Genomic DNA, 27,055 nt, shown 5'->3' on the forward strand with positions numbered 1-27,055 from the left:
AAACCGTTCTCCCAAGGCCAGTTGGATTAAGCCCAGGTGAGTGTGGGGTAGCGAGGGTCGAGGAAGGTGAGAGCGGGGGACAGCCAGATAACAAGCAAAATGTAGGCTGTCAGCCTTACGAGGCGAAAAAAAAGAAGCTTTTTGGTCCTTCCTGCAATAAAGATCAAACGGAAAGACAGAATATTCCAAAATTCCAAAATTAGCAAATAGAAAACCCAGTCCGAGTCTCATTTGTCTCCGGATGGAGTCTCTTTCCCAGGCAACGGCTTTTCTCCATTTTATCGATAGGCCTGATTAGGTTATCGGTACCGCCCCCGCTCACCGCCCAGTTCCTCCCCTGAACATCAACAAATCACCTCCTGTTAAGCTTTCTCTATTACCCTCCAGCCATGACTGTCTATTCGTTCTATATCTTTGATCGCCACGGTAGGTTATCTCCTCAGGATAGCGCGATCCACCATGCTAACGGGTCTTTCTACTAGCGGAATGCATCTACAAGCGCCGCTGGCTGCCTCGCCCGGCGTCGATCGTGGGGAAGTCACGCAACACCGATAGTCCAGCCCAGTCTGGGCTCGCGGGAACTGGCCAGACGATGCGAGCTACAGACGACGACTCAAAATTGGTGTTTGGTACGGTTTTTTCGCTGCGGAATATGGTCCGCAAGCTGGGCGGCGATGAAGACAAGTGAGATGAACACATCTACCAAAACGGAATCTTGAATCTCCCAGGCACTAATACGGGAATCTTTATTTAGCTTCGTGTCCTTCAACACCAGTCAGTACAAGCTGCACTACTACGAGACACCGACCAACATCAAGTTCGTCATGTTGACGGACACTAAGAGTCCCAGCATGCGCATCGCTCTCCAGCAGATCTATATCAATCTCTTCGTGGAATACGGTTCGTTTGGACTTCGGAAGCTACAAATTGACCACCTTGACTCACTCGCTGTTTCAAATAGTTGTCAAGAACCCTCTGTCTCCTGCCGAACACCCAGGCGGCGTAGGAGTCAACAACGAGCTCTTCGAAGAATCACTAGAGCAGTTCGTGGTAAGTTCACCCTCTACCCCAGACGGGGCGCCACTGTCCTCTTTATTGTTGACTCGTTTTCTGATCCGGTAGCAGACCCGTGTTCTCTCGTGATTTGAAACAGCCTTCCTACCAGCCAATTAGCACCGCCGGCATCGCCACGCGAGAACTGCAGCTGGCAATCGGAAACCGTCCCACCGCCAGCCGGTTTCCTAAACCCAGCAAGCTCCCACAACGTCACGCCTAAGCAGCAATGCGAAAGGGGAGGAGACCGAAGAGACAACTTGTAACATACCGCAATGTCTTCCTCCCAGCGCCTGCACATCCAACCACACACCAGCCCCTATACCGCCTTTTCAGATCAGATTCGGGCGCCAGTCAATGTGGCAGATATCCCACGTGGTCCGGCGCTGGTACTCGATAAGTGGGTTCGCCCACAGTACCCCTGCCCATAGCTCTCTCCACTATCAGTCAGGAACAAGGGCAGACGTGAGAATTGAGAGCGGGAGAATTCGGATAGCTGGAGGTCGGGGCAACAATGTCGGCATTTGCAAGCTTCTCACGTCATTGTACATTGAGTAATGTGTTTGAATAGAACCCCTAAGGGAGGCTTGCGTTGCTCTTGCGAAAGGGCATGTCGGCAACCTTATCCTTGTCCAGTCCCCGTTCTTTATCCTTCTACATCCGTATCCTCTCGCATCATCGCGATCATCACTCCATTGTAAATAGTCAATGCCAAAAAAGCCGCATTGTTGAAACAGTCAGATGACGGAACTCTGCCCTTGGCAGACAAAGCAAGATTCTGAAGCCCCTCCGGCGTGGTTCATGCATGCAGCGCCGTGGCCGTAGTTATCAAGGGACCAACACAGCCGTGTCACCTTCTGCTGGTGAAATCACACGCAGTCGCAGTATAGTTCGATCGTGCCTATGAAGTCTATTGGAACATCATTTCCATATTATCTCCCAATTACAAATTGCGATTGCAACGTCGGTAACCACCGGTGTATCTCGGCGTCTCAACTTCTGCCAAATACACCCACATCTCACATATCCTGGATGACATCCACATCCCAAGAAAAAACAAGTGAATTAGTCTAATATGCACAGGGCCGGCCCGGACCACACCCCAACCTTGAGCTCCAATCCATACCGCCCCATCTCATTAGTGTAGAAGTAGTCCATATAGGAAGACATTACTCCGGCATGTATTCGCCAAAGACAGTAACAGTGGACTCTCTACGGAGCACTATGTCGACTCCACTCGACGATCTCCGCGGCATACTGCGCAGTAGTGGATTTCTCCTCTATCAGAGGGTTTTTGCAAGGCTAACAAGCCGACCCTCGCCAAGGCTAGGCGCAGTGTGGTGCATCCTGGTGCAGGGCAGGGACCGCTGATTCGATGCACGATGCAGAGTTGGGTTATAGTCTGGGCTGATATAGGGATACAAATACCGGAGGCTGGAGGTGGAGGTGAGCGGTACGTGGTAACGAGGTGAATTGGATAAGAGTTGGGGTTAGAATTGGAAACTGAATCTACTATATGATGGCTGTCAACTACAGCAATAGGATATGTTGGTATTGGTAATAGGAGATTGCATCTGTGTGCATGGATTACACATATCAAAGGCGAATTCTCAATACGATATGGATGGGATGTACCTACCATCCACGCCCAGACACGCCAATGAGCACCGCACCAGCCACTACGCATAAGCTTCCAAGCTCCCTGCAGATATCGAAGCTCAGCTCGGCCACAGCTTATCTCAAGCTCGTCCTTGATAGCTACTACCTCATTCTCATTCTTTCCAGGACAAGTCGGCCACCAACCAACTTTACCCCCAGAACAAATCTCCCAACTTTAGTCAAGTGTAACCAAAGCACATGCTACTACCACATCTGACAAATAACCTTGCCAACCAGATAAGCCAGGCCACGAGCTTCAAATCGCGAAAAGCAGCAAGTTGTGTGTCCCGGAATACGCAACCCCGAAAATGGCGGTCAGCAAGACAAGACACGGTTGGACTCGGCCGTGCCGTCGGTCCAGTGGGAAGCTTTATTTTGGTTCGTTTAATGTTTCCTTTCCCCTCTTACCCCTGGTACTTATTACAATTGTACATGGTACATAGGTACGAAGTGTATATTAATGTTTCTACTGTATTGTTGGTGTGTGTGTGGAAGGACTGCGTAGAGTTAACCTAACCTCCCCGGCCGTGCTCGTGGCACTGGGTGGCTCGCGCTTGGATAGTGGGGTAAGCGGTGGTGCTTGTGGTTCAAAGGGGCGGAGACTAAACTAAGACTGAGACTGAGACAGAGGGGACTTGACATGTGTGGACGGGATCTCAAAGTCGACAGGACGGGCCTATGGGGGTATTCGTGCTTGTACTTGGTACTCGGGGTGTGTGACCTGCCATATCAGACTAGCTACAGGAGAAGCTGCTTCCAGCTGGTGGGTTCTGCTTCTGATCTTAAGAATCCCGTATTCTTTTTCAGTTTCACTACCATACCCATAAGAACCCGTAAATGTAACTGTATAGAATCAGAATACACATACACAGATACATCATACAGAAAGATATGATTCAAGTAAACAGAATACCCTCGTTTGATACTTCTCCTCCATAGGTATCGAGCACATTGATTCCTACCAATCCAACATTCGCATTCCGCCAAAGCCAAGGAAAAACCAAGCTGCCACCACAGCGCGAAAAAGAAAAGAAACAGAAAACTTTCCATCTTGGAAAGTCCAAGCAAACAAAAGCAAATCTGCATTGCATCTGCATGGCACACACAACCCGGCATCCCCTTCAGGGCTATATCGTACATTAATAAGCAAATCGGACAAGCCCCTCTCCTCCGGTTTTGCAGGCGCTGATTGGTGAGGAACAAATGCCTCGTAGTTTAATTGCGATGGAGGACGGAGGAGCTCAGAATGGTTGTTCAACGATAACTCAGATGAAAGTGTCACTCGAATATGTTGAATGGCTATTTGTTCTTGCTTTCTTTTTTGATCTTGTATCTCGTTTTTCCTTTTTGATTTAATATTTTCGAGGGGGTTGGTTTCTCCTCCGGGTTACCTTTTTGGCGCATGTGCCCCGGGCAGAGAGCCATGGGTGACGGGCCTAACCATAGATGCCGAGGTTGCCCCGGATTAATGTTGTTGTGGCTGTTTCTGCAAATGAGATTATTGTACGGTGGAACAACCATAGTTAACTATCTACCATGAAAGCTACAATTCTCCAGCGACAAGTAGACCTATCTAGTTATGGCTTGTATATTCGCATCAATCATGGCGGGGATGATACAAATGCCTTGACCTAAACTCTGCGCTGAGCAAACCCCACGAGTGACAAGTCAGGCGACAATAATCCGGGGTAATCTGTGTGCCGTCTCAAGTCGGAAGTCTAAACTGGCATGCGACGAGCTTGCCCTAATACAGGGATACATGTTGTGACTACCGTAAATCTATACATTCTAAAGTCACTAAGGCACTCCCCGGCGCGAAGGGGATCTACTCTACCCCTCCTCACCAGTAGTGACACTGATGATAGATCTTGGCTCTGTTACTGCGCCTCCTAACAGCAAATATAGTAGATAGGAAATATGAAACAGCCTCTAAGCACCTCATTATAGACATTTCGTCTATATAATCGACACGTAGAGCCTACGATCTGTTCAGTAATCGATGTATAGAACTGCTTATACCTTCCTAGTCAGTATATACGCACCGCTATACCAATTTCTACTAGAAAAAGAAGTAACAACCATACTCAATCTGATCGCCGCAACAAACCTCTCCCAGCACAAAGAAACCGAATCGAACCCACTCAGGCCATCCGCCCGGCGGATCACCCTCACAAAAACCCGGGGATGCACATCTCCCCATCGGGCCATCCAAATCTAAGCGTGGGGTCCAACATCCAGCAGGTATCATGATATACGAGGTCATGCCTAGTTAGCGTGTAAGAGCGTGAGCGCGAAACTCAGCCCATCTAGCGTCATCCCGGACAGATGACGGCATCTCGAGGGCGGGTGCGGATGAATGGGCTGATAAATGATTATGCTGACCAGTCATTAGCGGGTTTCCCGATCCGCGATTGCGTAGTGCGTAGTTGGGGAAGCAAGCACCTCTCAGCTGGCGCGGAGAAGGTGAGGATGGAGGGGCCATGGCTATGGCCGTGACTATGGCTATGACTTTGGCCTTGACCTTGTCCATCAGGTTCATGTTCACTAGCATCACCATACATAGATAGCCTTTTGATTTGGTACTCCTTTCTTTTTTAAGATGTTTTACTTTCCAGTGACGCCAAGATGCGTTTTGTCCAACGTCGAATGAGAAATGGGTTGGCTGGTTGAGTTGGCGGATTTACTTGTATGTATTGGAGTTGTGTAATTGGTTGAGCGATATAGGAGAACCTATCAGGGTTGTTGGACTTGTTTGGCAGGTATGCGCGGCCGGTGGTCGAGGGTTTGTTTGCATAAGCTTCACCGTCTCTTTTGCGGCGTGATTTGTTTTCCGGGGTGGGGTTGGCTTTTTTATGGCGGGTAGTTTAGTATGGATGTAGTAATGTGGGTAGTAGAGGAGTGCTACTGGGAGAGAGAACCGTTTCTAGTTGCTTTGTAGGTTAGTGCTCTGTTTCGTACATGTTTGGATCTGATTAGCCCTGCGTTGGTTGGATGGATAGATATCTACTTTGAAATCTAGTGCCGAAATATAGTGCGTAATTGCATGATAAATCGGCACTACGTTGTCTCTATCCACTGTTTTAACGACCAAGTAAGTAGTGAGGCAGCTCCGCGGTGCAAGCCGAGGGCTCATTACGGAACCGTCTTTCGATGATACAATTAACACACTCCAAGTTGAATCAGTGGACGAGCACATTGACATCCTATCATAGTTATCTCACAAACGTTCACGCCTGATCTACACGCCTCTCGCAGGTGGACAGTGATGTCGATGGCTCCACCAAGCCCATGATTATCATGATTGTCATCATAATCGATCAACCAACCCCTCGTTCATCATCATCTACATCACCCCTCAAAAAGGTCCCTGAGTCGAAGGACAAGTGGCCATGCTAGCGCCACACGACGCACCCAGCGCATCGGCTCATCCTGCTGGTGCGGGGCCGCGATCGAATCACAACGGGACCGCTCGACAATGCAGAAGACGTGCACAGCCTCACTCGCATCGGGACCATGCGCTCGGCGGACAAGCCAAGCGTGGCGGAAGTATAATATTTTTCTGTATTGTGCCTACTGTAGGTTAGAGGCGGGCAAAGGGGGTGATTCGATTCTGTCATCTGGCATAATTAATGCCTCCAATCATTTTGGGGTTGGCGACGTCACTGGGATAGGATGGTGGCAGTAAGAGGGAGTTGGGACAGGAACAGGAACGAACCAGAGAACCAGGACCAGGATGCCTTTACGGGGGTCAGAACTTCTGGCAGTTTATCAGGCCAACCGAAACGGGGGGAACGTCATCAGGGGATCGTCCTGTAATTTCGGAATGGGGGTCTGCGTAGTGCTTAATCTTTCTAAGCTGCGGCCACGGAAAAGGAACAGTCCCCAGTTTCCGATAAGAGTAAGAAATGGAGCAGCTTGAAGCACACGATACTAGGAGTATTTACTGTAGTAGTTAAGTACCGAACACAGTACTATAGCTTTGTACACGCAATTATCTCACTATGAAAATCTTCCTCTAAGTAATTCCTCGATGACGGATGCTGACTACGGGAAGATTAAATCACTCACCTCAGAGAAAAAAGAGTCTCCATAGGACTAAGTCTACTCCGTTCCAGGCACGCAACTACTTGTACCAAACGGGGCAGCCGGATGTCGACGACTCGTCGTTCGTGTGTTGGTAACTGGTTTTACACTTTTTTTCTTTGACCCGTTCTCCAGTATCTTGTAGCGTGCCTGGGTTACGGGGCCCCCCTCTTGACTCCTCTTTTTTTCGATGTTCCGGAGTTGTTGGATGGAATTCCATTGTGCCCGCACCACTAGGGCAGGAGAGCATGCGCCACTCGGTAACGAGGAAATGAGGAATGTTACCACACGGCTAGAGTGCGGAGTGGAGTGGCTACGGAGGGCGGAGGACGGAGAACGAATAGAGGGAGTGATGGTAGTAGTTACTACAGTAGTTAGGAGGATTTAATATTTGGAAGATGAATACTGTAGTTAGTTAGTAATAGTAAAAGGGAATTGGAATGATATTATTTTTACATATAATTGTTATTATTATAATTATAATTATGCTGTAATTATTATCATCCAATTTCATTTTCTCATCATCATTGCATGATCAGCACATACCCTATCGAGTCTGTTATACAACCGTGGCTGTCCAGGTGTTGCCTCACAGAATCCCCTGGAACGACCGTGGCAATTAACCACTATGAAATCTCATTTTGTCATGAGCAGGCCTGTCAGAAGTCTAGTAAGCTGAAAAGCCGAAAAGCTAGTCACCTAGAGGAAGCTGACAATTAATAATCTCAGGTCGTCCCGAATTGCCTCCTGTAGGAGGAAGTGGCAGTGTGGAATCGATCCGGTACCTTCAGCGTAAAGACGGTGTGGTAAGTAATTTATTACCATGGCTATACACGATACCGGACACTCTGTAGTGTCCCACATTTCTCTCGGACCGTTTGGCTAAACCGGACTGTAGTTACTGTACCACCCTTCTATCTGGCAAGGTTACTTTGTACCCAGTACTCGATCAGACTCACTACTTTGTATACTTCAAATGTACTCTCTACCCCCCGTATTCCTTTTTTCTGCTTTCCTCAGCCTTAATAATCCCACCAGAAAATTCCATCACTTCCTCGGGACTGCTGCCCTCCCCGTAAATTACTCCTTGGTCCTCCATACAACTCGCGTTTCCCCGTGGTATTTCAACCCTCCCCTACTCCTCCCGTAGTATCGCCAATTTTTATCCCTCCCATCTGCCACTTTTCCTTCCTCTCTTCTTTCTTTCTTCTTTTCTTTTTGGCAACTCGTGCATTATATATTCTATCAGACATACCCCTCGGGGCGTATGATCTCGAATTTATTGCTCTGGATATATACATTATTATCTCTTTTTCTTCGAAGCCCTTGACCGTACTTAAGCGTGCCAATTTTCCCTTTGGACTTTTACTCCTTCCGCTCGCACTTCGGCCACCACCTGCGAAGTCGCTGTCGTCACTTGTACACACCTCGTTGCCTCAGGCCACCACAGGCAACCCACACCACTTTTTTTCCGCCGCCGACCTCAACCTCTCCTCATCCTTCTTCCAAGAAACAGCGAGATTTCACGAGCGCATCGGTTGCTATCCCGCAGCTTTGAGCTTCGTGCGAGCTACGCTCGTCTCTTCTCTTTCTCCTCCTACCGGGGTTGACGTGTGACTCTTTTAATCCACTCTCCTCTTCCTTCTCCGGTCTCTCTCTATCACTTCTCCCTCCTTCCTCCTCCCCCCAAAAGATCCACCGCACATGACTCCGCTTTCTCCCTCACCTGTTCCGTCCGCAGTCTCCTCAGCCGCAGCTTCTCAATATTCACACGACCCTCGGGATGGAGACCATTCGGTAACACGAGCCCTGGCGGGCATGAACCTGTCCGCGCCGAACGGGGACATGCTCCCTCCGCCGGCCTCACCGGCCGCGAAACCTACCACTAAAGGCAACATGGCCTCTCGCCTTTCTCGCATGTTCTCGAGTTCAGGGAAACAGACCCCGACTCGGGACCACGACGTTGCCCACCGCGATCTCTCCGACAGCAGCATGGAGAGCGTTCAGCCACTGAATGGCAAAGAAAAGCCCAACTCCAAGACATCCTCCCGCGCAAACTCAAGACCCTCCTCTCGCACTCCCTCCCGACAGCCATCACTCAAAAACGAGCCCGTGGACAACCAAAAGAAGAAGCCCGCCAACTCCAAGGACGGGAAAGATTGCGCCCCACCACACAAGCGCTTCGAGGTTCTTCCCGAAGGCACCGGCACCCACGTTCATAACCTTCGAAGCGCCCGACGACAGGAGAAGCTTACCGACCTCCTCAGAGACATGCTGGGCGGCGGAAGGAAAAAGGGCGACGACCAGGCTGATGAGCAGCAGCTCTCGCTGATGTCGACCTGGATCGACCAGTTCAAAAACGAGCGCGATAAGCTGGCCGCTGATAAGAAGGGTGGACCCAACGCGACCGCGTCCCTCGTGGACAAATACGGAAAATGCCAGGAGATTGTCGGTCGTGGTGCCTTCGGTATCGTCCGCATCTCTCACAAGGTGGATCCGACCGACTCCAAGTGCGAGCAGCTCTACGCTGTCAAGGAGTTCCGCCGCCGCCCTCAAGAAACCGCCAAGAGGTATCAAAAGCGCCTGACCTCCGAATTCTGTATCTCCTCATCACTTCGCCACCCGAACGTCATTCACACCCTCGACCTGTTGCAAGACGCCAAGGGAGATTACTGCGAAGTCATGGAGTACTGCGCCGGTGGCGATCTCTACACCCTCGTCCTGGCAGCTGGCAAACTCGAAGTCGCCGAAGCAGACTGCTTCTTTAAACAATTGATGCGCGGCGTCGAGTACATGCACGAAATGGGCGTCGCCCACCGCGACTTGAAGCCTGAGAACCTACTGCTCACCACTCACGGCGCCTTGAAGATTACCGATTTCGGCAACGGCGAATGCTTCCGAATGGCCTGGGAAAAGGAAGCGCACATGACCGCCGGTTTGTGCGGCTCTGCACCTTACATCGCGCCCGAGGAGTACATCGAGAAGGAGTTCGACCCGCGCGCTGTGGATCTCTGGGCCACTGGTGTAATTTACATGGCCATGCGAACTGGTCGGCATCTGTGGCGCGTTGCGCGCAAGGACGAAGACGAGTTCTACCAGCGTTATTTGGAGGGCCGGAAACATGAAGATGGATATGCGCCAATTGAGACGCTGCATCGGGTAAGCGCGACTACTGCAGCTGCAGGTCATTTATGCAATGCAGCGCGTATAACTAACCCCACGTGTACCTCACAGGCTCGTTGTCGAAACGTGATCTACTCTATTCTTGATCCCAACCCCTCTCGGCGCATCAATGCCTCCCAGGTCCTCAAGTCTGAATGGGTCCGACAGATCAAACTGTGCAAGGCTGGTGAGGAAGGATTCTAACAGACCGGCCGCACATCTTCCGGCTGGGTTGACGCAAAATGGCAAGAAAAACAGCATTGTCATGTCAATCCCATCCAGGGATTACGAGTAACGAGAAAGTAAAAGACGACGGAATGGAGGACACAACCTAATTGAGAAAGGTTTCCGATTTCCACTCCAACCAGTACTATTCTTCACACCCTTCCTTGAATTTTGTATTTCGTTGGTTAAAAGAAGGACGATTTGGATATGTCTTTCTTCATGGATAGTTCTCAGTGTCACAGAAGGAGGAACTTTTGAATTCCCTTACAACCCGATACTCCTGATAGACCAAGGAGGCCCTTTGATCTTGAGTCTTTCTTATCTTCATACTTCCCACCTCCCTCTCCCTCATCTTCATCTCCTCTTTCTCCCTCATTCTTGTTCCCGTTCTTTACCAATGTCCACTTTTCTTGGTCATGTTTCGGCGTATGTTTTACTTCGTGTTCATCGATTAGCTTCTCTTTTTTTACCTCTTTTCTTGTCGGTTGCGGGATTTGCCATGGATTTCTACGCTAATGCAACGAAGACTCATGACTTTTTCTTTTTTCTATATCTCTCATACTCCTCATTTCATTTTCATGGTGGGTTTTCTTCACTTTTCGTGTCTTATTGCGGTGGCAGCATGTTTGACTGGGGTTTGTCAGGCGTTGACTTTGGTGGTATATGGGTTTTTGGGTGTTTGTACCGTTATGATGAATGTTTGATTTGATTGGAGCTGCCCTGTCCGGTTATGATGTTGGAGCTTGAGCTCTATGAGAAGGGATATGCTGGCAAACACAACACAACGCAACACCTACATCCACTTCTCAGTCCAGCTCTGGTTCCGCAGGCTACGCTACGCTCCTGGAAAGGACCTACCTACACTACATACTGGTCCGGCCGAGTTGACACTGCACATTTTCACTCGTTTGCATTGAGATGTGGCGACACATGGATATACTATACTATATCATCAATGAGCTTTTGTTTATACATAGGCTCAATATCAAGATTGAATTCAACATCGAATTGATCACATCACCACCATCCAGACAACCACACAAGTTTAGTTGTATCCTTAGGTAGCTAACGCCAATCACTTCGATCTACACGGAAGTATAGTAATGTAGCCTCCCGAGGCCTTTGACTCTTCCTCCGACTCTACCTCCATCTGGTTCCGGCACCGGATCCCCGGATACACCAAACCGCCGACGCCACAGAAACGATACTCTACATTGGAATTGTATCCGCTATCCGGAGACCGTGGCTGTAATGCTATATGACATCAAGCTAGGTTGTGGCACCAGATCCACAATCCACAGTGGATAGCACTAGCCAACGCATAGGTTTGAGTTGGGGATCGGCGTTGGGCCGAGGGGTTCAGATGTACTTCCCTCATACACTCGGGCTTTGTGGCTGTCGTTTGTATGTACTGCGGCTTCGTAGAGGGGATCACAATCCCATAGATGATCAGAATCGATGTGTCTAGTAGACAATGCTTCGCAAACGAGGACTCAAATCAGCTGGAAGTATATGGTAGAGGATAGTCAGTTCACCATACTGATCGACGAACTTACCAGATAAGCCCTGCAATCCTGTATGAACGCATTCTCATGCACTATCCAGCCTAGCACTAGCACTAGCCACATCACCCATGCTCCCATCAATACTAACACTACAGTAACGTACACCTTCCCTAACCGCAAACTATCACCATCCAAACCCTCACTCAATCTTACTCCTCGAACCCACCAGACAGACCAGGCACCCAACCCAGTCAGTATACAATCCAATTCTTTACATACACAACCAAACACTCAATACCCTGTAAGACCAAAACACAGAATCAGAATCAAAATCAAATCCAAAATCCAGCACCGCCCCATAAACTAACACTCTTGGCGCATCACCACTCCCACTCCCGTCAACCTACCTCACTAGGCACCTACATTTCTAGTCTCGGCGTCCGCGGACACTGCAGAATGCAGAATTTGGAGAACAGCCACATGCTAAGCTTACATTACCCAATAACCCCACAGATTAGAAATACACATGGCTGCTTTTGGGCAATCGGTTACAGTGGATACAGTAAGTAACGTCTTGAATAGGAGACTGTAGGGGCTGGACGGATGCCAAGCCTAAGCCCGCTGCTGTTGTATGTTTGCATTCTCCACCCCCCGCCTCCACCGCTAGGCTGAAGCCTGAACCTTGAACTTTGAACGTTGAATCCTTCAGCCTTAACGCTCAGCCCTAGGGGCTGGATTGTGGCGTGGTACATGTAGAATAGTACGAAGGAGAGATGGGGCCGGTAATACATAGAGGAAGCGAGATGTGAGACGGATGTTTGTCCAGTTGTTTTACGGATACCTGGTAAGTAAGGATTGTATATTACTATGACATTGAGTAATTGAATTAAATAACTAACTATCGGCATGGACCAGTTTGTCAGATGGATAGACAGAATAGGATCGCTGCCTGAGTAAGGTTCTGGCGGCCAATGTATTTATGTCATGTGTAGTGTAGTATTCACTTGAGGAGCCACCGGCGAATAGGCTAAGGTTCGTTATGTACGTGGGTAGGTATACCTGGTTGTAGCTCGATATTTTTGATAGCTCATCCATTCTACCTCTATATCCTCATGTCTTCTATACACAATCTCCCAGTCAAACCAAATCGACCTCCCTGGCCCTTATCAAACTAAATTCAACCTCATAAAACAATTCTCCTCACTAGCAACATACCCCCCAAAAACCTCACACCCCACAAACCCAAGCCCCCCATAAAACTCCCTCGCCCTCCTAAACCCCTCACTAGTCCCCGTCTCCAGTTGCAAAGAAACATATCCCCTTCCTTTTGCCTCGCTAATAATATGTTGAACGATAGCCCGCCCCACACCGCGGCGAAGATGTGCCGTAGCCGTCCTCATGGATTTGATTTCGCCGGTGGTTGGCGAGAGCTCTTTGAGTGCGCCGCACCCTAGCAATTCATCGCCTTCCCAGGCTGAGTAGACGGATATGGATGGGTGTTGCAGAGCTGTTAGGTCGAGGACGTAGCAGGACTCGGAGGGGGTTTTGCTTTGGAGGTCTGTGATGTGGTAGGCCAGGAGGGAGTGGGTTGCGGGGTTGGAGAGGTCGTCAAGTTTTATGAGCATAATGATGACGTTGGCCTAGGCTTTGGTTGATGGCTTGGTTGGATGAGATGTAGATAGAATGTTGTTGCTGATATGATGTGTGTTGAAGGCGATGATAGCAAGCGGGTGAGTCATACAGCTTTTGTTATCACATCGTAGTCACAGTTGACTAGAAAAATTCTGGAAGATTACTTTTTAGTCTCGTAGAAGACCAATCAAGTATCTTGTTATCCAATTTTGTTGAGCCATGATTTAATTTGAAGCTCACTTTCGCCAAGCACTTTTTGAGTATCGTGATCATCAGCCTCGCCCACTTCTGTCACTTTCTTCCCAAGTTTCCCGAAGCCAATCGTCTTGATAGGTCTTTTCAGGGGGAAGCTCTTCGCCGTTGATAGAGATCCAGCGAAATATATCTACTGAGGCTTCTCTAGAGGCTATTTGATCCGGATCCTTCTTTTTAAAAGCGCAGATCTTCGACATCAGGAATAGGGAATCCTTCCTATGGAAGGTTTGATAACAGTAACGGTGGTCGTGAGAGCCCATGATCCTGAACAACCGTCCCATCCGATAGCTCCCAATTCCAATGGTGGTATTGGTATTCATGTCGAGGGCATTTCAAGTGTGAAACAACACGAAGAGCACAATTTTTCGTAACAGTTACCCCACAGGGAGCCCAAGGTGTCGAGGGCCCGTATTTATAGCAAAGGTCATCTTCTTCAACCGAAGGGAGATGTAGTAAGCGCCACACGTCTGCCCTTGAGATAGATTCAGAATTTTTACAAGTATATGGACCCGAACCTGCAATTTCCATGAAACTTTGCGGATAGCCAGTTCATGGATGTGCAAGTGGATCGAGAGGCAGCCTGCCTCCGCCAACATTTTTAAGAACCACTGGTCCTAGCCCACTTGCAACTGCTCCGATCCAAAGTGCACTCAAACCTAGACGGCGAATTGCACCTACCAAAGCAAGAATTCCCTGATCGTGGCCCATTGTAAAAGATGCGATACCCAAGACCTCATTCAGGACTGGATGTAACCATGAGCTTACGAGATTGCAAGGAACATCAGGTTTCCAGAATGACCCACAAAGAGCTGATATTATCACCTCCGGACTGCAACTCAGAGTAATGTAGTAAGGAGCTGGTCATACAAACTCTCCCACGTCGACGGTATAACATCGATAGGAGCGGTTGACTTCTTACCACCAGCTGAGCTTGGGAATTGACTGCCCAATCTATGTAAACATGCAAACTCCGTAAGGGCTTTATAAGCCCTTTCTGAAGATAAAGGTGTGTTGATGAAGGCAGAAGAATATCCTCTTTGTTTAATGGCAAACGATGTTTGATATGTGCGAGAAATTGTTCACGGGGCGAGGAATTTGCGATTGGATTTTTAACCCAGAATGCCTTCCCATCCGTTATTGAGTATCGCAGACCACCACCGAACAACTTCCTCATCCACTTCTCCAACATCGATGACGTGAGTTTCTGAAGGCTGTAGTTGGTTCTCATTATTGCATTCGGGCTCAGACTTCGTGTATTGCATAAAAGCACCCTCTCCATATATTTCAACGAGCCGTGCCGAGAGCATATAACACCAGCCAATAGGGATGATCCCCAAAAAGTTAGGACCGGCTGCTTTTTCTTCCTTTGTGCCAATCCAAAAATTCAAAACTCCCCTTTCGAAGTTGTAAGGAATCGCAAAACTGATGCCAATCTGTAGCAGGGCCGGATTTGACCTTTCTTTCTCGAGTCTATCACAGCCTGAATTTGCTACCAGCTTCCAAGTAAAAGTCGCTTGTAGGCAAAGGGCAAGGTGTGGCGAAACCCCATAAGGGCGCGCACGCGTTTCTTTGGGTCGACCTCGGAATTTAGGCAGCCTGTGAAGAATATAGCAAGGGTTTGTATACTCCGGAGGTAAGCCATGATGCCCAAGGGCACGCGCCAGAGATGCAAGGCAATACCAGTAGTCCCGGCTCTGTTCTAGTGCATCGAAAGCTTGTTGTTCATTAGGCTGAAGGCAGTCGTGGTTCACAACAATCTATTTCAAAGCAGGTTAGCCCAGGTTGTTGCAGGAGAAAGTTAACGCACCAACCGAAAGGCGCGGTGGATGTAAAGGTTCCTTTGAAAATTGTACCGGGAACATATTAAGAGATGGGAGACAGAGGAGAGGTTGGGAGGAGGAGTCTTGAATGCTTAGAGCCGTAGATGGTACTTTGACGGGGCTGATGTGGTCGGAGGTTGTAACTAAATTAGGCATGCCGTCAGCTAATCAACCAATCAACCAATCAACCAAGGCTTCCCACTGCTGCGGTGCATTATTATTGCAGTTGGGAATGCTGAATGACAACGGACCAGGCGGAGAAGAGTATCCATCATCTAGGGTATGCTAGTACTTTACACGAGAAGAAGGCGGGTGGGATCAGATATGAGTGAGACGTGCCAGTAGAGGAATACTAAGAAAGCTCGTATAGTCGCTCGCTGGGGAGAAGAGCACCGTAGTATTGAAGCAGAATCGCGCGATGTCTGCTCGTGGACCGCTGCTTTGTTCCAACGGCGAGGACGAGCTAGATAGTGGATCGAGTGGCGACCGCGTGAAAGAAAGGCGCAGTGGTCGGTGAGGCGGGACTGAAAGGAAGAAGTTTCGAAAGGAGGAGGAGGAGGAGAAGAAGAAGAAGAAGAAGAAGAAGAAGAAGAAGAAGATGGCGAATATACCGACAATTCGAGAGGACTCTAGGCCAAGAATGCTTCATAAGCTATACACGGTCATATGTGAAGTCGCTCAACGAAAACAGGGTTAAAGGGCGAGGTCGAGTCTCTCATGTCAAGGCGATGGAGGGAGAGGTTAGGTGAGTATTTCGAGAAACAAAAGTCAGACCAAATTATAGCCTTTGAAGAAAAGCTTGAAACCTCCAAGTTGAAAGAATCACAAAGCCATTGTCAGGACGTGTTGATCAGCAAGGGCTGATCAAGTATAAAAACCATGAAGTTTCCAGTCATTGATTCAGAAATCAACTCTCCAAAATCCCCAGCTGGATATTTCAAGTGAACAAAATCTATCTACAACAGTCTAACTCATCTTCTCCACCATGCTAACCGGCCGCCTTAACGACGCAGCCATCCTCCTGCACCTATCTCTAGATAACAACCACATCAGATATGCCGTGATTGGCGGCTACCCAATCACCCATTTCGGCGGCAACCGACAAACCAACGATATCGATTGCATTGCAATTGCGTCTAAACAGCAAATCAACAACGCAATCGATCCAGAAGCTGGACTCGCCGTTATCTCCCAACACCGCGACGACTACATCGGCCTCTCATGGTCAGACAGACCAGACCGCAGTGATCCCGTACTAATCCACATCCACTGCTCAGTGTACCCAGGTTCCCGATTCCCCAACGCTCTATTCCGATTTGAGACTCACGAAGTGAAAGGTCATACTATGGGCAATGGTATGGTAAGTTTCCACGAACCATTTTATCTGTTCAAGGCGGCCCTCCGTGCGGCAGGATCTCGGTCAAACTTTGTTGATTCTGTTGATCTTCGATGGTTGGCACAGCGATACGTTATTGAGATTAAGGCGCGGCGGCACAAGATCCACCTTGTTGATGTTGGCCGTGCCCTTCAGCAACATTCTAATCTTGAGAATGTGTTTGAATCACTTGGTATTGATATTGCTAAGGCTAAGATTGCAGCAAAGGGTCCTCCCCGGGGAGTAGAAGATATTTCCAAAGGTTTGTTTGATAGTCTGGCTGACTCTTAATTGGCAGATCGTGCACCAGATTCAAATATGTCTTTGGTCCTTTGGTCATGAGTGATTTGAAATTCCTATAGCGTCATTTGGAGGGCAAAGATTTGCTCTGGTCTCATGCACTATCGGCTGGAGGCATATATATCAAGATAATGTCATTAACCTCGCACTGTTCCCCAAAAAATCATGTATGTTATCTGTGATCATTACCAAAGTATTCCGGTCAAATCTCAATCCTTATGAGAGCTACCGGATTTATCGTTACGAAGATCGCTGGGTTCACGCGGTTTGGCTCTCCTATGAATTGTAGCCTTCAGCTGATTGCTCCCGGCTGCTGCACAACTATAGGCATGCCTCTTCTGGTGCATCAATGTAGTTCTTGAGGCCACGAGGCCGCACATGTGGCAGACACCCAGGCCCATTAGATGTCTTGGCCTGTCCGACGGCATTGTTGAAAGGGCATTTTGGAATGTTGCGCTTGAAGCCTCACCAATTCGGAGCATCGCCGTTGCAATTTTGTTCTCATCAAAGCCCTGAGGCTTCTCAAAGGTCAATGAGATACTGAAAACCTCATCATTTTTTTCAGCTTCCACATGATGATGTCTAGTTAGAGGCATTTTATTGAGTCTGTTGCCCCAGTCAGTGGTCTGGAGGATCACATAAGCCCAATTGTGGAAGAAAATACGACATTGTTGTCGAAACTTTTGAATTTCCACGCCACAACATTCGAAGTTGTAACACTCGTGACCTGTATCTTCTTGTATCATTGATTGTACATTTCTCAAAAGCTCGGGAAAATCTCCCGAATAATTGATTAATGTCGCACTCTCAACCCATAGAAGGCATTTCTCTGACTCCAAAAATTCCCCAAGTTGTCGGATCATTGGCAATATCTGCTTGAAGGTGGGCTCTGACTCGTCTGTAGATATGAGCCTGCTCAAGGGGTACTTGAACGCTTTTAAAAGTCCATAGTGCATCTCAAAATGACGTTCTGAGGTGAGATGCCAGCGTGAATAGAAGGTCTCCTCACGAAGTGTTTGCAGGTCTTCCAATGAATCAGAGCAATCGGTAAAATACCACATTGCCAAAATCCCCCGGTGAAGACTTTTCCTCTTTTGAGGATGAAGGATCAGTGGGAGCTCTTCAAGCGGCAGCCAATGGCTTTCTGCGAGATATTGATATGCCGAGCGGTGCAGAAAATCCAACTCGTAGGTAGACCCTTGTTTGTGAACCTGGATCAAAGGTGCTCCAAGCTTTCGCGCCAATGCCACAGCGTCGAAAACTGGATTTCCCTTATTCACATAGCGAAAAACAAGTTCAAGTATGCAATATGGGAGGCGGTCGTATTCGCATGACAAGAATCCTGGCAAAACATTGCTGATGTCGAGCCACAAGAAGAGATGGCCCGCAAACTGGCGCTCGTCCTCAGTCATCTGCATTTCACGAGTTTGCATTATTCGAGTATAGACTCCGGCCAAGTCACGAGGTAGGCTTTGTAAATACTGATCCACAAGTTCCCGACTTGGGGCATTCGCAATCTCATCCATCATGAGTCGGGCATACAACCACAAGCCTTCAGCACCCTCAGTGACCCGACTAACCACAGACGTACCTAAGTCTGAGTCGGCCAAGTGTGGGATTTTGTGAACACGCCGCTCTGTGTATTCACGAATGAAGGGGGTACTAAGCGTAAGATCCACGCTGACTTTGTTGGTTATGCTGTAGTCAGACCGGGAGGTAAATAGCCACTTCACAGGAGGGTCTGACACCCACGGCTCGATAGACGAAGCCAAAAACCCTTTTCCACACTCGTCTTCAGCGTCCACGATAATGAAGATTCTTTCCCGAAGGCTCTCACAGTCATTGATGATTTCTCGTAGCGCATCCGAATCGTCAATAATTGAGTTTGCTTTCAGGCCATCGCTGCGGCGATAGATGTCAGAAAGCTGATTAGCCACAGCATGATTGGAACGAAGCAGTTGAGCCAGCAGCGTAGACCTGACACTCAAAGATGTGTTCTTTGAAGAGTCATTGTAGTCGCAAAAGAAATACAAGACTGTAGAGTCAGGATGTGCGTCACGAAGATGATGGACGAGGTGTGCGGCCAGGGTGCTCTTTCCGCTTCCTGGCGGTCCGAATATCAATAGAGAGTCACTCGATGTACTTTGCTCCCACGCGGTGAATTGAGGGTTCTGTATGACCCAATCGAGTGAGCCAGGTAGGTACTCAGCCCGATATCGTTCCAGATCTTCATCCACTGATGCAGGTGCTAGCCATGCCCGTAGTCGATGTATGTCTTGTTCTGCGATGATCACAATGTCAGTCAATATCGACATATGAGTTTCAATTTGCCAATAATATACCATGCGCCTCCTGAAGGAACCGTTCACGGATCTCCTTGGCTTCCTTCATATGTGCCGCCGCCGCCGCGTGATCCGCTTCAGCGCAGCGCGCATCGATGGATGTCAAGATATCACCAAAGACCCGATCGAACGAGCCAAGAAGATAGCGAAACCGGCTCGAGTGATATTCCATCACCTTTGTGCAAAGTCTGACCAGCTCCAACCACAAAGCACCAATCGCTTGACGCACGCCTTGGTGTGACTGAAACATCTTTTCAAAGTCTTGATATCGCTGGATGCAGCGAGCAATCTTGTCGACGACGAACATGAGACGCTCTATGCTTGAAAAATGCTCACTCGCCATCTGATGCATGAAACTTGCGGTTATCGAACAGGTCTGATAGGTGTGGCAGCATGCTTAATAGAATATCAAAGCTACTCACTGTCATCGCCGCTCGAAGCGGACCCCAAATAGGGGAAGCTATTCCCGTGCTAATCTGCGTCAAGACATCGATGGACCCTTCGAATCGCTTCAGAGTGTCAATTATCGGGCGGAATGCTTCTAGGATACGAGTAAAAGTCCTTTTGCGGTTACTGTTAGTGATGAGAATCTGTAGACACTCGTCGACCGTGGCAGGAGCCATAATGGCCTGTCGCTGCGCCGGCGAAAGCTTGCTGGTATACTCGGAAACGGCATGTTTCCAGAGGTCTGCATCAACATTGTGGGTCTGGGCGCTCATTTTCGGATCTGCTCGGCATTTCGAATCTCAATCCAGGGACCAAAGTTACATTGTGGTGGATGTGGTTTCCACCGTGGGGTGAGTGAGTAGAGTGGCTGAGCAGCAGCCGAGCTCATGTGACTTCAGCTGATGTACAACCTGATTGTACAGTACATATCTACCTATGCCGATCATTACTCTCGCATGATTGCATGATTGTCTCTGCATGGAGATGCATATATGGGCAAAACAGCCGAGAGATGGCGAGACTATCACGCATGGAGGGGCGAGAATAGTAGCAGGACTTCAAGCAGACAGGATTGAGTATATAGCGGGGTAATGGACAATATGGGCTTAAAATAGCGATATGCTCGTGCCAATTGAGGGCCCATGCTATCACACCACGGCATCTACTCCTGGAACCCCTGTTAAGAGATCGTAATCTCTGTTGGTGGCAAACTTGGAAGTATGTTTACCTACCATCGATATTTACTCCGTATGCCCCCCTGTTCCACCAAAAAACGAGTAGTGCAGTCCATCACGCCAACGTGGCTGGACCTATTTCGCGCATTGGTCGCGGACGCCACAATGAATCATGGAATGCATAGCTACCAACAAAAACCTCAATCTGGTTCTCCATGTGAATACAGTGAAAACATGGATTCCCAGCCGATCCGGACCTGAATCGTGTTAGTTGTAGAATAAGCTTTCATGAGCATCGCGTTCCCTTGAGACACCCATTTCCCCCTCCTCCTATATAGACAACCCAAATTACATCCGAGATCAATCCCAAGGGTGGCAATAGAAATATTTAGTGTGCTTATTTATGATCTTTTAGGACTAGAAAATCCCTAGTTAACTCCTCAAATTCAATAGCTGGAAAACTTGGCACCATAAGAGGGACGGATAGCGTAACTAGCGCTTATCCTTTGCCCCTCATTTCCCCCTCTTTCGCTAGAACAGGTCAGATCGAGATCAGATGGGTTAGGATAATAACTCCACACCTCAGCTCCCCACCAGGATACCTAATTGGGGTTCTAAATGGGGACCAAAGGTTCTTGAAAGAACCTAGCACGTCATTAGCATGTCCTAACTCCCCTCCCCGAGGACCCCGTGGCATAAACATGTTAAATAGCTCCCCCCGGGGCTTCCGAGCTCTTGTTCTTCTTGTTTTTCTTTTTTATCATATTTGAACTTGATTTCAATTTCTAGCAAACATGTCTTACAACAACGATAACGACGTAAGTTGATGTGATCTTTGTTTATCTATCCGTACTGGAGGGACATGCCAAATCGCCATTGGCCCTTCTACACCCCTCCTATACCCAGTCCTACCCGTCTTTTCTCATACCGTTTATCATCGCTAACACTCAATCTTTAGCGCTCTTACGGCTCTGGAGGTAGCGACTCCTACGGTTCTTCTGGTCGTAACGATGACAATGACAACTCCTACGGCTCCTCCAACCGTAGCGGCAACGACTCATATGGATCATCCAACAACAATGACTCGTACGGCTCCAGCAACAACGATTCCTATGGATCGTCTGGCCGTGGTGGTAACACCTCTTCCTACGGCTCGTCCGGTCGTGACAACGACAACGATAACTCCTACGGCTCCTCCAAGAAGGACTCGTACGGTTCCAGCAACAACGATTCATATGGATCTTCCAACAAGAGCGACTCTTACGGCTCCTCCAACAAGGACTCGTATGGCTCTTCCAACAACGACTCCTACGGATCGTCTGGCCGCACCGGCAACACCTCTTCTTACGGCTCTTCCGGTCGTAACAATGACAACGACGATGACAACTCCTATGGCTCCTCCAAGAAGGACTCATACGGATCCAGCAACACTGATTCCTACGGTTCCTCTGGACGTAACACCGACTCCTATGGATCGTCTGACAAGTCTGACTCCTACGGCTCCTCGAAGAAGGACTCGTACGGCTCCAGCAACAATGATTCGTATGGATCTTCCAACAACGACTCCTACGGCTCGTCCAACAAGAGCGACTCCTACGGTTCCTCCAACCGCAGCGGTAACGACTCTTACGGTTCTAGCAACAAGGACTCCTATGGCTCTTCCAACAACGATTCCTATGGCTCGTCTAACCGCAGCGGCGGTGACAGCACTTTCGGCAAGGTCCTGGAGAAGGCTGGGGACCTGCTGGGCAGCGACTCTCTGCAGGAGCGTGGCCAGGAGCGACGTGAGCAGAAGCGCTCGGATGATGACTACTAAGCTGCTGGAACAGTCTGGAAGTGATTGATTACGTTGTGTATCTGGTGCTGTAATTAGTTTTCCCTAGTATACAAATTGACTGTATTGACTTGGTGGATGCACACTCGAACTATAAGATGGATTAATGATCAATAGTAATGAAGATAGTTTCGTAGCCTGAGAAACAGCGGCCATAATTGATTGATACAGGTTTCTGGATTTATTATTTACCCCTCTATTGATGATGTCAATCTGGTCCCAGGCACCTGTGTTCTTCCTGGACGGGAGCGCCGAACTATTTTCAACCTTACTTTAATCACAACCACCAAACTATCGCGTGGTGTGATTGTATATCCATAGGTAGATATATCTAATATGCATCTAATTCAATATCTAGAATCTCAAATCTTGAAGCCTAAAGGGTAACGACCTCCATCTTAAAATAGAAAATACGACCTTCCCCCTCAGCCTTAATGACGTAACCGCATCCGGCAATCCCTGACTAAGCAGCCAGCACCGCCACAGCCCGGCGTAAGGCAGACTAGCACGTTGGGGCCGAACTGACGTGAGTGGTAACTCGACGATCACCACTGTCTACCACCTGCTTCTGCTTCTGCAACTGCTGTCGCTTTACACCTACCACGACAGTGAACTCGACTCGCGACTCGGACTCACTTTCCTGCGCAATCGACCGAATTTCAACCCGAGAACCCACGTCACAAAGAGCACATCGCAGGCTGCCACCATGTCGTGGGCAGGTACGTCGTCACCGGGAGCGCAGTCCGGACTCGGAATGCCGCAATTTAATGAGGGAGGTTGCTGATGATGTTTCCTCCGCAGGATTCAAGAAAAATGTCAACCGCGCGACGACGCAGGTTATGATGAAGACTGGTGAGTTTGTGGAATGCTACCCCGCAACGAGGCTTGAGGCTTGCGGTAGACTGGATCGGGGCCACTACGCGAGAGCAATCGGTTTGCACTGGGACAGATTGAATGGCCGGCTAATGGCTGGTGCTGGATAGGTCATGTTGAGCGGACAAATGACCGAGACTATGAGATTGAGGAGCGGTATGTCATTTCCGGAGATGTCTTGCTAGGTCGTTGATCGACATGGGTGCTGACAGGGTTATAGTCGGTACCGGACGATGGAGGCTGCTGCGAATCGGTTACAGAAGGAGGCAAAGGGATATCTGGATTCATTGCGAGGTGGGTTGTCTCAGACAGGGCGAGCTGCCGAGCGAGAATAACAACTCACAAATGTCTATTGCAGCCATGACCGCGTCTCAGATGCGCATTGCCGAGACCATTGACGCTTTCTACGGCGATGCCGGTACTCGCGACGGTGTAAGCCGAAGCTACAAGCAGGCTGTGGAGGACCTCGACGCAGAGACCATCAAAGCTCTTGACGGGCCATACCGGTAAGACCCAACCCAACCAGCAACCTTCACCACCAAACAAGAATCTAAATGAAACAACATCATAGTACCACCGTCCTCGAACCCATCTCCCGCTTCTGCGCCTATTTCCCCGACGTGAACGAATGCATCAAAAAGCGCAACCACAAACTCCTCGACTACGACGCCATGCGCGCCAAGGTCAAGAAGCTCGTCGAAAAGCCCGACAAGGACGTCACAAAGCTCCCCCGAACCGAACGCGAAGCCGAAATGGCCAAGCAAGCCTACGAACAACTCAACGAGCAACTCTTCACCGAACTACCCCAGCTCATCGACCTGCGCGTGCCGTACCTGGACCCCAGTTTCGAGGCCCTGGTCAAGATCCAGCTGCGGTTTTGTGCGGAGGCGTACTCGCGTATGGCGCAGGTGCAGCAGTACCTTGATGCGGACACGAGGGATCAGTATGCGCGGGGTGATTTGGATAATCGGGTTGAGGAGGTTCTGCAGGAGATTCGGGAGTTGAGTATAGCGGGTACTGTTTGAAGGTGAACTGAATCGGTTTTAGTTCTTGGAGTCACTACTTCGCATATTGGGGTTATGTGCTTATTTTTGTCTTATTTGAAGCTTGGCTGTTCTATCTTTGTGCCTGGTTAATTAATCTATGCTTCTAGCTGGATTTGACGAAGACTACGTGATCTTATACTTGTTTCCTCTGATTCGCTTCCTGCTTCTCACCTTACATCCAACTTGTACATGAAGCTGGGGCGGGTTCTACCTGATCTTGGCTCTTTTTCTTTCTCCGGGTCTCTTAACCCCTCAAGTTTCATGCCAAATGGAGTTTCAATAATGTGACGCAATGCGCACGCTTTCAATTGCAGACGGGGTATCATATCCACGCGCTCGACATGGGGCATCCGAAGTCCATCCCTCTATAAAGTCATATAATACAATCATCCTCCCCAACAACCGCGCTTCTCCGAAAGATCAACAAACCTCCATCTCACCATCAGCCAACCCGATAAATCTCCTCCTCCAAAACATCCACCACACTCCCCGCCGCCCTATTCACAGCATCCAATTCCCTCCCCTCCATCTTCGTCAACACATAATCCGCAACAGCATCCTTCTCCCTGCCCACAGGCCTCCCAATACCCACCCCAACCCTCAAAACATCCAACTCCCTCGCCAACCCATCATCCTTCCCACGCTTCTTCCCCTGCGCTTGCCACTTTCCCTCTCCCGATCCCTGTTTAACCATCCCATGAAACAACCCCTTCCCCCGCAACGTCTCCAAAACACTAATCAACCCCCGATGCCCTCTCAAACTCGCACTCTCCGCCCCACCCCGTTTAACCCTAACCTTTCCCAGCGGCGCCTCAAGCTCATCATGCAGAATCACCAGCGTAGCCGGGTACCCGGTACTCGCGGCGACGGGCAAAGCTCCACTGGGGAGATCTAGCGCGAGCGCGTCGCGGGATGAGAGCCATTTTGTCATGTTTTTGACCACTTTGGGGCCGGAGATGTTCATGAGCGAGGGGCTGTAGAAGGTTGTGTAGAGCGGGGGAGAGGGAGGGGCCGAGGCGGGTGCGGAGATGGGGGGTTACAGCGTCGAGGAGGATGTGGCCGGCGCTGTGACGGGTTGTGCGGTATGGTGCTGGGTTGCCGATTGAGGCTATGAAGAGGAGGCGTTGTGGGCGGGGGGGAGGGTCATGTTTGGCGGTGTTGGTGTTGGTGTTGGTGTTGGGGTGTGAGGGGGGTTTGGGAGGGGAGGTCGTAGGGGAGGTGTTCTGCTGTGATGCTGTCATGCAGTAGTGGTTGAGCGGTGGCCGCTGGATTTGATTGGATTGGAATGGAATGACCAGGTCGGACCCGAGAGTGTGGCGCGGTGTGGACGGGCGGGAGGGTTGATGAGGTTCCGAGTTGCTGGGAGTCGAAGATGGAGAAAGTCGAAACAGTATGTATGTCCTGTCCTGTAGGAGCGTTGAATGCGTGGGAAGAAAGTACTGCAGTCTGTAACAGAGTATTGACAATCTCTTCGCAGGCTGCCCCGAATGTCTGGATCAGGAACGGGAGATCGTCTCGTGACTTTGAGCATTTCTTGGGACCACTCGGGGGCGCCGAGGCGCCTTGCCTATTTAGGAAAGACCCTCGGATTCAGGACCAGACTCTCGGGTTTCGACTTTTCGCGCACGGATGGTGGGGGAGGACAGAAGTACCAATTGCGACAGGGGTATTCCTCGATGGAGTTATGTATTATTGGAGTTGACTATTTCGGTATAGTAGGCGATTGTTTGTTGGCCTAATTTGGAAGAAAGCTGCGATGTTTTAAGTTTCATCCTTGGGATAGTCTACTATTTAGCAAGGAAGTGTGGTTTCTATTAGGTGCTCGTGTCATATGGGATGACTTTCAATTACCAAGGTGAGCAAGTCTTTCCCACTTGGACTATAGAGACATCATCCGTTGGGCCGCTGTCACCTTGAGTCCGTCTCGGCGAAGAAATGCAAATGAATCTCGCTAGAATTAGCAGTAACAGCTTATTAACAACCTGTTGCCTGATCTTAGTGCCATGTGTATCACTTAGCGATGGTACCATACTATATTAATTTTGCAAGGGTACATGCAAAGATGGTAGGACAGCCAGTCCGATGGTATCCAAGTCCATGCCCTACAGAAACTAGCACACTAGCACCATCTCACATCGGGGTAAGATGACAGGGGTCGGCGATATACATACAGTACGAGACCCAGACCCCTGGGTCAGACAGCCTTGCCTAGAATGTATTACTAGCAGTAGCGTCAGGGCATCACTCAGCCAAGAGGGCTTCCTGATCGAGACATGGATGGGTTGGAGATAACGAAGCTTTGATTATGCTTAGCTGAATCCCCGAGACAGAAATCGTCAACAAAATAATAATCCACCACCTAATGGATACCACGGAATCTCTCCGTCCTTAACCCCTGAGCTGCCACATATATAACACGATACGATCGAGTACGGCTCTGCGAAATGATTGATCAGGACGCGTGGAAGCCCGGTAAAACAGAAGCTACAAGGCTCACATGCATGTACAATGCCATTTCACTGATTTTATGTTCTGTGTGCCGGCAGCCTGTGCAACCGGAATTGTACCGCTCGTCCTTGTCTCCGGTAACCCATGGCTATTCTTTCCCCAGCCGGAAACCGCGATGATCGGTCTAGATAGATATTGCACTCTTCAAGGCCTCGCCTTTGAACACCTCTGCTCTTAAAAAATATTCAACAACAGCAGTAGCTATGTATATATCCACATACTCACATACTGTACTCACCTATCCATGTACATTCACATTGCC

At 49.1% G+C, this 27,055-nt stretch overlaps 9 protein-coding genes across 9 annotated transcripts; 5 read left to right on the top strand and 4 right to left on the bottom strand.

Moving 5' to 3' along the window:
• Nucleotides 1–389: 389 nt before the first annotated feature.
• N7473_000269 (TRAPP subunit BET5) lies at nt 390–1,143 on the top strand (the record flags this gene model as incomplete). Its single annotated transcript, XM_057146209.1, has 5 exons — nt 390–426; nt 483–684; nt 755–900; nt 962–1,050; nt 1,126–1,143. The coding sequence occupies 5 exons, from the start codon at nt 390–392 to the stop codon at nt 1,141–1,143; spliced, it is 492 nt and encodes a 163-aa protein (XP_057014095.1).
• A 6,829-nt stretch (nt 1,144–7,972) lies between these two features.
• On the top strand, nt 7,973–11,184 carry N7473_000270 (serine/threonine protein kinase SAT4). Its single transcript, XM_057146210.1, has 2 exons — nt 7,973–9,954; nt 10,030–11,184. The coding sequence occupies exons 1-2, from the start codon at nt 8,500–8,502 to the stop codon at nt 10,159–10,161; spliced, it is 1,587 nt and encodes a 528-aa protein (XP_057014096.1). The 5' UTR covers nt 7,973–8,499; the 3' UTR covers nt 10,162–11,184.
• Nucleotides 11,185–12,824: 1,640 nt separating this feature from the next.
• Nucleotides 12,825–13,312, bottom strand: N7473_000271 (GNAT family N-acetyltransferase; the record flags this gene model as incomplete). The annotated part of the gene is made up of 2 exons (XM_057146211.1): nt 12,825–12,843; nt 12,903–13,312. The coding sequence occupies 2 exons, from the start codon at nt 13,310–13,312 to the stop codon at nt 12,825–12,827; spliced, it is 429 nt and encodes a 142-aa protein (XP_057014097.1).
• A 636-nt stretch (nt 13,313–13,948) lies between these two features.
• On the bottom strand, nt 13,949–14,802 carry N7473_000272 (uncharacterized protein; the record flags this gene model as incomplete). The annotated part of the gene is given in 3 exon segments (XM_057146212.1): nt 13,949–14,158; nt 14,169–14,431; nt 14,442–14,802. 3 exon segments carry the CDS (start codon nt 14,800–14,802, stop codon nt 13,949–13,951), a joined length of 834 nt encoding a protein of 277 aa, XP_057014098.1.
• Nucleotides 14,803–16,379: 1,577 nt separating this feature from the next.
• Nucleotides 16,380–17,060, top strand: N7473_000273 (uncharacterized protein; the record flags this gene model as incomplete). The annotated part of the gene is made up of 1 exon (XM_057146213.1): nt 16,380–17,060. One exon carries the CDS (start codon nt 16,380–16,382, stop codon nt 17,058–17,060), a length of 681 nt encoding a protein of 226 aa, XP_057014099.1.
• A 218-nt stretch (nt 17,061–17,278) lies between these two features.
• On the bottom strand, nt 17,279–20,130 carry N7473_000274 (ATP-binding protein; the record flags this gene model as incomplete). The annotated part of the gene is made up of 3 exons (XM_057146214.1): nt 17,279–19,350; nt 19,412–19,787; nt 19,834–20,130. 3 exons carry the CDS (start codon nt 20,128–20,130, stop codon nt 17,279–17,281), a joined length of 2,745 nt encoding a protein of 914 aa, XP_057014100.1.
• Nucleotides 20,131–21,326: 1,196 nt separating this feature from the next.
• On the top strand, nt 21,327–22,348 carry N7473_000275 (Stress protein DDR48; the record flags this gene model as incomplete). Its single annotated transcript, XM_057146215.1, has 2 exons — nt 21,327–21,350; nt 21,491–22,348. 2 exons carry the CDS (start codon nt 21,327–21,329, stop codon nt 22,346–22,348), a joined length of 882 nt encoding a protein of 293 aa, XP_057014101.1.
• Nucleotides 22,349–23,072: 724 nt separating this feature from the next.
• Nucleotides 23,073–24,264, top strand: N7473_000276 (amphiphysin-like protein RVS161; the record flags this gene model as incomplete). The annotated part of the gene is made up of 6 exons (XM_057146216.1): nt 23,073–23,085; nt 23,168–23,218; nt 23,350–23,395; nt 23,460–23,533; nt 23,598–23,745; nt 23,811–24,264. The coding sequence occupies 6 exons, from the start codon at nt 23,073–23,075 to the stop codon at nt 24,262–24,264; spliced, it is 786 nt and encodes a 261-aa protein (XP_057014102.1).
• A 463-nt stretch (nt 24,265–24,727) lies between these two features.
• Nucleotides 24,728–25,526, bottom strand: N7473_000277 (aminoacyl-tRNA hydrolase; the record flags this gene model as incomplete). The annotated part of the gene is made up of 2 exons (XM_057146217.1): nt 24,728–25,176; nt 25,226–25,526. 2 exons carry the CDS (start codon nt 25,524–25,526, stop codon nt 24,728–24,730), a joined length of 750 nt encoding a protein of 249 aa, XP_057014103.1.
• Nucleotides 25,527–27,055: the final 1,529 nt, after the last annotated feature.

This window comes from Penicillium subrubescens (genome assembly GCF_028828155.1).
Source record: "Penicillium subrubescens strain IBT 31985 chromosome Unknown utg000001l_segment0_segment0, whole genome shotgun sequence".
NCBI lineage: Eukaryota > Fungi > Ascomycota > Eurotiomycetes > Eurotiales > Aspergillaceae > Penicillium > Penicillium subrubescens.

Coding starts and splice junctions, on each gene's coding strand:
- N7473_000270 (XM_057146210.1), top strand. CDS start 8,500: ATGACTCCGCTTTCTCCCTCACCTGTTCCGTCCGCAGTCTCCTCAGCC. Junction 9,955..10,029: donor CAATTGAGACGCTGCATCGG/GTAAGCGCGACT, acceptor TGTACCTCACAG/GCTCGTTGTCGAAACGTGAT.